Genomic DNA, 8,683 nt, shown 5'->3' with positions numbered 1-8,683 from the left:
CCCCCACCTCCACCACTGTAGGGCCAGGCACTGTGCGGGGCTAGGCATGAGTCCTCTGGGCCACTGAGCCCTGCCGATCTGCTCTGCCTGCTCAGCGGAGCCCCCCCGAGGCCAGAGGGGTCTGGTGGGAGGAACATTCCAGAAGGCGGGCAGCACAGCTGCTCAGCACGAGCCCTTTACAGCCAGGCCCTGGCCCAGACCCTCGGGTGGGAGACAGGATGTCACGACCGCCCCTAGCCCCTCACCCGGCCAGGGGAGTGAGGGGGAGTGGTAGGGGCTGAAGCTTCCGTCGCCCAGGACCCAGCTGGCCGGCTGGTGGAGAGAAGGCCACCGGCAGGAGCCTGCGGAAGGCCAGCCGGAGTCTGCTCTGTGGGCCACCAGCCGGTGGTCCTTGGTGGTGGCAGAGAGAGGACGGACAGAGCCAGTGCCGGACCCTGCAGAGTGAGAACCCTCCCCGTGGGAGCACAGTGGCCTCCTGGGGAGGCTGTCGCTGTCCCTGTCACCACAAGCCCCGGTGCAGGCCAGCCGCCCGGAGAGGACACGGGAGGAAGGAGGCACGCACTGCCCGGTGGATCACTGTGTTTTACTCCGTGCGCAGGCCCTCTGGGCACCTAGACTCGTCCCTGTGGCAACAGAACTTCCCAGAACTTTCCATATGCATCCCTGACACCAGATTCCACACCAAGGTCCCTGGGGAGCCTGTGCTGGGCCCATTCTCGCCGGGAGCATTGGCCTGACAGTGAGCTGTGTGCGCGCACATCTCACTGCTCCTAGCAAACCTGGACCCGGCCCCTGGCGTCTTTCCTTGGAAAACAACAGTGCGGTTGAGACAAGTGTGCGGTGGTGACACGGTCACGGAGAAAGGCCCGGTCGCTGTGGTGCGAGCGCACGCCGAGCCAGTGCGTGTCACGCGCAAGGCATTATGAAATATTCTTTGGAGCATGAACAAAAGTGCAAACACAGCCAAGGCAACAGCGCAGATGGGGGAGCTGCAGCCGCCTTTGGGCGCAGTGGGGTCGGGTGAATCCAGGCAGGCGGCACCTCGGGCCAGCGGGTGTGAGATGGTGAGACCGCCTGCTCGGTGCCCTCTGTGGAGCGGGTCTGCGGACCACAGGCGGGGAGGAGGGGCCTGGAGGTCACCCAGGGCACAGGGGCAACCTCAGCGACTCCCCGTCAACATGCATTAAGGCAACAACGTTATGAGACCTGGTCAGAGCTGGACGTGCAGCCCAGCCAGGTGTGCACCCGCCCAGCAGCCCAGCACTGGGGCCGCCCTCCTGTCCTCACGTCCTAGTCAGCATGCCACCCTCGCAAGTGTCCAAGACAAGACCACCCAACCCCTCCCAGCCCCACAAATGACTCCACAGGCTGTGAGAGGGCCCTCTCCTCCCCAGGGCCTCCCTCCCCGCTTTACCCTGTGTCCTAAAGCCCCGCCCCCAGCAGAGCAGCCTTCTGGGTCAGCGGGCAACCCCGCCCCTCAGGGCTCTGCCTGCTCCAGGGGCCACAGTGTCCTGCCCTGGACTGCCGGCTCTCCCAGGCCCCTGAAAGGAGAGGTGCAGCCCTGATTGCACCACACTGCTTCCTGCAGGAAGCCCTCCTTGGTTGTTTCTGCTTTGTCCTAGGTGGGGGCCCAAGTGGAGGCTGCCCCTGAGGACAGCCACACAGGCTCCCTGGGCTCTGGAAGCAGGCAGCACTGCCGGGCCCCCAGCCTTCCTGCCTCACACCCACGTCAGTATATAAGGGGGGCGGCCTGGAGACCACCAAGGCAGGTCTGCGCCACCCCAGAGGGCAGCTGAGGGTCATCTGTACATTATTTACAGTTCGGGGCGTAAGTGAAATAGGTACGAACACCAGCGTTTCTGAGGCCCCAGAGCACCAGCAGCAGCGCCTCTGGGCTTCAGAAAGCACATGCAACCCTCGCACAGACTTCTTTCCGAGAACAGCGGGTGGGGACCTGATATATGGTGGCCCCTGAATGTGGGGGCCACAGAAAGGATGACCCCTCTCCCATGTTCACATCTCAAATCCACGGCCAGGGGAGGGGACAGCCTAGTGGGGGAGAGGCGGGTTAATAAGTTAACACACTGGAGACGCGTGACGCTGCCTGGCTGGCGGCAGCTCTGGGCTCAGCAGTGGTGACTGGAGGCAGCTGGGCCCCCAGAGCAGCCCTCGCAGGATGGGGTCCTGGAGCGGGACAGGTGGTGTTGCTGAGCAGGCAGGTGTGGGGACAGGCCGGTGGGCAGGCCGGGAGGGAGCCCTCTGCCACCTGGCTGGTCCCTCCATCCTCCCAGGTGGCCCAGCACGAGTGTGGCTCATGATTGCACAGGGACAGAGGAGGGAGACGGCAGGCCAACAAAGGGAGAGGGCAGCCCCCTGCTCAGTGGTGATGAGGTCAGGCCACTGACCAAGGGGCCCAGGGAGCCGGCCAGCGCCCCAGCATCACATCCGGACACCCCACAGGTGCCGGCCCTCCCTGGCCCAGCCCAGGCTGTCCTTGGCCATTGGCCACCCAACTAGTCTGGACAGCTACTGCCGTGCCAAGGGGAGGGCAGCGTGGGGCCCTGCATGGCTCCAGGGCACCTTCTGCCACTTCTGCCCAGGGGCCCGGGTGGCAGAGCCACTGTGGCTCCCCGAGTCCCGAGTCCTCGTGCCGGAAAGCAGCCAGAGGCCAAGGGACTGCCCGGTCAGAATGCGATGTGTGCGTGTGTGCACAAGGGCACGCAAGTGCATGGCTGTGTGCGTGTGCACCTGCGCATGTGTGAGGCATGCATGTGTGTGCGCATGTGCACTGTGTGAGGTGTATCACGTATGTATGCTTAAGTGGTGTGTGTGCATGGGTGTGCCTGTGCAATTTCTGTATGTGTGAGTGTGTGGTGTGTGTGTGTGCCCATGTGTGAGCCTGTGATTGAGCACAGGTGTGGGGTGTCAGCCACACTCCTGTCTTGTCACACGCACACCCAAGTCAGTGCACAAGGCTTCTCTGAAGTGGGGCCCCACAGCGGGCGGGCACCGAGGGTGCATGTGCTGTCAGCACTGAGCCTGGGGGCCCTGAGGAGGCTGTTCCCCACACAGTGCCATGGCCTGAGCCCCACCTGCTGCCACCTCAGAGACCCCCAGCCAGTGTGGGCTCACATGGGTGAGGAGACAGCCCAGCTCTCCCTGGACCCAGCGTGCGGGGCAGTCGCTATCTGGTGGCCTTAGCTGGGCTCAGCCCTGCACCCATGGGGTCACTGCCTCAGGGTGCCAGGTGCCAGTCTTGCGGTCCATCACCCCAAATGCCAGGTGCCCCGCACTGCCTGCTGGGAGCCCACCACCGCCTTTGGGCTCCTGCCTCAAAGCTGCTGCTCCTCGGGCCAGGTGCCCACAAGAGTGGGGGCCCAGGGTGGGGACAGTGTCCTTTCTCTCAAGACACCAGCAGGCCACAGCCAAGGGACCAGCCGCAGAGACTAGCAGGCCGGGCGGGCGGCTCCAGCGGGGACAGAAGAGAACCTATAGCAAGCTGCCTTTGTCTAATGTCACGTGGGGACTTGGACAGCTTTTGCCAGTGGCTATACCCCCTTCCAGCCTTGGGTCCGGTCAGGGCTCCCGTGGGGACAGGTGAAGCAGCGCCCCTGCAAAGGGCAGCAGGAACCCTGCTCACCACACCCCCCAGCCCAGTGCGGCGCCCACCTGCCCAGCACCACTACCACAACAGGCCTCCGTGAACGTGCTGGCCGCAGCCTGCTGACCAGCATCCGGACAGGGCAGAGCACAGAGGACAAGGGGGTGCCCACCCCCCAGGTCTCCTGTGGCCGGGAGAGCCCCCAAGGACCCTCTGCCAGAAGCCTGTGGAGCACAGAGGTCCCCATGCTCCTGTGTGTCCTGAGGCCTCGCCCCCTCCTCTCCGGCCAGGGCCCTGGACACAGGGCTGGCTCCCACACAGGACACTCAGAGCACAGTGGATGGGCACGGGAGGCAAGGGGCACCCTCCCAGCCGTGCACATGGACACACCCTCCAGGGGACAGGCCTGTCCCGCACTGGGCACCCTCACTGTGGCCCTGCTCCCTGACTCCACACCTCCAGCCTCTGCCAGGGGCCTGTCCTCTGCATCACCCACCCTCACACCTGGGCCCTGCTCCCTGACTCCACACCTCCGGCCTCTGCCAGGGACCTGTCCTCTGCATCATCCACCCTCTCACACCTGGGCCGGCGGTCTGTAGAGTGGGCACAGCAGCCCGGGTGCCCATTGTTGGAAAAGGACTTTCGTTAACCTTCACCATGAAGACTGAGGCGCCCCCACTGCCCGCCACTGCATCAGGCATGGGCACCGGAGGGTCCCGCCTTGAAACCTCCAGGCTAAGAGTCAGGGAAAAGCGGGTGGGGCCTCATTTCCGGGGCCCAGCCCAGCCCAAGTCACCAAAGGGGCCCTCGCCAGTGGCCGAGCGGGGCGGTGGCCCGCACGGGGTGCAGAGGTCCGAGTCCGTGTCCGACTCGCCCTCGGCAATGTAGGGTCTGACTTTGGCACAGGGCGCCACCGCTGCATAGCAGCTGTTGAGGCCGTCCAGGTTCTCCTTGGACTGGGAGATGCTGAAGCCGCTGAAGGAGCGCTCCAGCTCCTCGTGATCCACGGACGGGATGGAGATGGATGTGTCGCTGTCTCGCAGCGCGCCCTCGTGGGGCCTGCTGGCTGGCGTGTCCTCATGCCGCAGGAACTCCGTGCTAGCCCGGTTGCCCCCGTTGTAGGCAGACAGCGAGCGCTCATGGGTGGGAGGTGGCGGGATGCGCACCAGCGGGCCGTGGTCCCCCACGGGCGAGGCGCTGTGGCCCTGGCGCGGATGGCCCTGAGGCTGCCACGAAGTAGAGGGTGGGCACTGAGTGGAGGGCACAGCCGGGGGCGCTGAGAAATTCTTGTGGCCAATGGAGCTGGTGGAGCGGATGAGCTTGACGATGCAGCCACTGCGGTCCCCCTGATCGCGGCTGTCCTCGGGGCTGTGGTACGGCGGTGCCGGCTCGGGCTCCTTGGCCCCAAAGTACGCCTCAGTCTCTGAGGGCGGGATCCCCATGCGCTGCGTGTAGATGCTGACCAGGAAGTCCAGCTTCTTCTCCATGGACAGGACCTGCAAGAGGGGCTGCTGGCAGGCTGCTCCCCAAGGTGAGGAGGCCCAGCTTTTCCCTGAAGAGGTGGGGGGACCGGGGTTGCTCCCTGCAGAAGTGGGGACAACCCAGGCTGCTCCCTGCAGAGGTGCAGAGGCAGAGGGAGGCCCACCCACCAGCAGCTCAGCCTCTGACCCCATTACTGTGTGTGGCCTCAGGGCCTCAGAGCGCTGGGCCTGGGTGCTCCTGCTCACCTGGCTGCCCGCTGCCACCTGGGCCCACCCATCAGAGCAATCGCCACAGAGGGACACCTGGTGCTCCTCCCTCCATGGCAGGAGCAGAGCCTGGCGGGAGTCCTTGTGTGTGTCCACAGGAGAGGGCTCTGGGAACGAGGCCCAGGTGACAGAGTCCACCCACAGGCCCCGGTACGTGGTGTCACTCAGTGGCCCCCACCCAAGCAAGGGGAGGGGCATAAATGGTGCTCCTGGTCCTGAGGGCCTGTGGCCAAGGAAGGGAACATGCCCTAGACTGGGGAGGGGCTCAGGGGGCATGCAGCACCCTAAGCTGTGATGGGCCCAGGCCCTTGGAAGCTCGAGGACCCCTCCCACAGCGTCCACCTAGGCTGACATCACGGTGGCTCTCCAGGCTCCGCTCACCTGCTTCTCCACCTTGCCCAGCCGGCCCATCATGCTGGGGTCCTCCGGCAGCTCTGCTTCCGCCGGGCCCTTGGTACGGTCCTTGTCTGTCATCGCCGGGCCCCGCCCCACAATCTGGTCCACTCTGCCAGGAAGAGACCCCGCCCCACAGCACAAGTTCAAGTGGTTGTGGTGGCCCATGACCCTCTCTCCTGGGCTAGGCCACAGCCTCCAGATCCAGGCTCCAGGCCACACCCAGAGCTGACTGGGGGGCAGCAGGTGCCAGGACAGATGGATGCCGAGCACCTGATCTCGCCTGGTTCTGGACTCCCGGCCTGCTCCCTGCCCACCCCATCCCAGTGGGCCGGCACATTGGCGAGGAGGCACAGGAAGGTACTGGGGCCATTCACCCCTCAGCTCGGCCCCTTTGTGCCCTGTCCACCCTGGCACTGCCCCATCTGAGCTTCCATCCTTCCTAATGTGCCACTGAGCCCTCTGCCCAGCCAGTCCGATGGGGACAGTTACACGTCTATGGGGGACAACAAAGCAGGGAGGCGGGGACAGTGAGCTGGGGCTCCATGCACAGGACAGGGCGTGGGGACACAGACCAGCACGGAAACTGCACAATCAGAGAGGGGGTCTTCGTGTGCTTGCATGTGTGCATGTGTGCGCATGTGTGCATGCACAGTGTACATTGTATGTCTATATGTGCATGTGTTTTGTGTATATTGTGCATTTGTGTGCACCATGTGTGTGTACGTGTGTGCATGCATTGCATCCACTGTGTGCACATGTGTGTCTCGTGTGTGCCTGTGTACAGGTGAGTACGTGTGTGTGCGTGCATGTGCACACACACATGTGCAAGATGCAGAACACAGCTGAGCTTATCTCAAACAGGCCTTAGGCCACGAACGCCACAGGCGGAGAAGCGCTTCCTTCAGGGAGGGCTCTGTCTCCCATGCTGAGCAGGAGGGGCTCAGAGGGGCCTTTTCGAATGGCGAGCGTGTGGACGCCACTCTGCATCAAGGGCCTCGCTGTCTGCAAGCCCTGGGGCAGCTGCTGCGAAACTGCCCGGCAAACAGCACTTGAGCCGGGATGCAGACGAGCCGGACCGCGACCCAGGCCGAGGCCTGCAGTCCCTGCCTCATCTCGGGCCTGGAGCCCCCAGCACAGAGCCCACTTCTCAAGTTTGGGGTGCAGGGACCTTGTGAGCTGGCTGGGGCCTCAGCTGGGCTTCCTTCCTGACCACAGGACCGCCCTGTCTGCCTCTGATGGGGGCACTTGGGGTGATTTTCTCTCTGTTGCAGGAAGCAGAAGGTTCAGGCTTGCGTCTGCCACGGTGCAGCCTCCGCATGCTCTCACGGGCTTCATGCTGGACGCATGCACCCAAGGACCAGCAGGGGGGAGGGCGGCGGGGACCCTGGGCACCAAGCACATGCCCGTGGAAATGGACAAGGAGAAGGGGCTCGTGGTGTTGCCACATGTGCATACAGGCCAGGCCCGGCTCAGCGCCTTCACCCCTGCCACATGATGACCACCCGCCTGGCCGGTCCCCTGGGAGCCTTGGCCGTGGGCTCGGCCTGCTGCTGGGGCTGAGGGAGGGTCCTCTGAGGATCCTGTGCACCCTGCCCCTGGGCCTCAGGCTGAGGAGGTGGCTTAACCCCTGAGCCCCAACTTGCCAAGACTGTCCTCCTGCCTCTCCTCTGCATGGCTGAGCGCTTGGACTGCAGCCCGGGAGGCCTGGAGCTCCGAAGGCAGCAGGGCTTTCCCAGCTCTGGGCTCTCAACCTCCAGCTCCACCCCTGAAGCAACTCCCAGGGTGGCTTGGGTCTCAGGTACCACATTCTTGGGGCTGGGGGACATGGTAGAGCAGGGAACCCAGAAAGTATTGTTTGGGGCTGCCCTGGGTCAGGCCGGCTCCCCTGAGAATGCCAGGTGGAGATGTCTGACACGCTGACCCTGGCCCCCAGGTGCCCTGGGCCCCTCTGCTCCGCAGCTGTCAGCACCGCTGGGGGCATCGCTCCTTACCCTCACATCCCTGCTCGGGGGCCCCACTCCTCCTGACTGACCAGACTTGCTGGAGAAGGTGGACGGGCCACAGCCTCCTCTGCAGGGTCCGAGGGGTGCTGGAGGGCTCCGCCGTCGGCATTTGTTCCTAAAGGACCTACATGTGCTAACTCACCATCATTCTGCCCATCAGCTGGCGTCCTCCTCATAATGCTACCATGATGCTGACCCATGTTTATCCACAGGTTCAAGGCAAGAGAAGTGACGGGACTTGCTCAGATCCTCACAGGTCGCCCCTGCAGGTGTGCGGGTGCTGGGGCCTGAGTCGTGCTGGGGGCTGGGCGGCAAGGACACCATGGTCCCCGAGCCCTGAAGGTCCTCCCTGCACATCTGGGCACCCCAATCCTGGCCTCGGCCTCTGCCCAGGGAGCCCTGCTCGTCTAGGACGGCACACAGGGGTCCTTGGAAAGGACTTGGAAAGCTTCCCCGGGGCCCTGCCGAGAGGAGCAGCCCCAACACAGCCACCGGGCTCCGCAGAGAAATGCCTGCTCCCGGTCTGGCCGGTCAGCGACAGAGAAACGTCCCCTCCACCCTCGGGAGAGCAGTGCGGGTCTGCCGTCATGTGGCCTGGAGCGAAGGGGGCTGGCCATTCCACAGACACAGGCAGGAGAGGCTGGCGTCCTGACCTAGGCGAGTACTGGGGTGACTCTCTCGGAGGGGCCGTGGGTCCTTTGGTGGGGTACTTCTTGTGCCGGGGAGTTGAAGGGGGTGGGGGGCCCACAATCATATCTATCCTGGCGAGTAAACAAGAGAAGAGACACCAGCAGACGCGTCGTGAGCACCGCGAAGCCGGAGGGGCTTGCCGAAGCAGCAGACCTCACAACTACGTCCACTGGCAACAACACCGTGGGCGCCACGCTCACGTGATGCGCCCTGTTCAGGCGAGCACGGCCCTGTGCTGCGTCTCG

At 64.5% G+C, this 8,683-nt stretch overlaps 1 protein-coding gene across 1 annotated transcript in view; it reads right to left on the bottom strand.

Moving 5' to 3' along the window:
- Positions 1 to 564: 564 nt before the first annotated feature.
- KCNQ2 (potassium voltage-gated channel subfamily Q member 2) overlaps positions 565 to 8,683 on the bottom strand; it is a 65,146-nt gene continuing 57,027 nt past the window's right edge. Inside the window, exons 16-19 of the mRNA XM_006769521.2 lie at positions 8,402 to 8,509; positions 5,731 to 5,854; positions 4,180 to 5,097; positions 565 to 4,105 (exon numbers count right to left, since the gene is read on the bottom strand). Of these exons, the coding sequence (XP_006769584.1) occupies positions 4,366 to 5,097; positions 5,731 to 5,854; positions 8,402 to 8,509 (964 nt within the window). The 3' untranslated portion in view covers positions 565 to 4,105; positions 4,180 to 4,365. The remainder of the gene's footprint in view (positions 4,106 to 4,179; positions 5,098 to 5,730; positions 5,855 to 8,401; positions 8,510 to 8,683) is intronic.

This window comes from Myotis davidii, unplaced genomic scaffold, assembly GCF_000327345.1.
Source record: "Myotis davidii unplaced genomic scaffold, ASM32734v1 scaffold244, whole genome shotgun sequence".
Classification (NCBI taxonomy): Eukaryota; Metazoa; Chordata; class Mammalia; order Chiroptera; family Vespertilionidae; genus Myotis; species Myotis davidii.
This window is presented reverse-complemented; position numbering and strand designations above follow the sequence as displayed.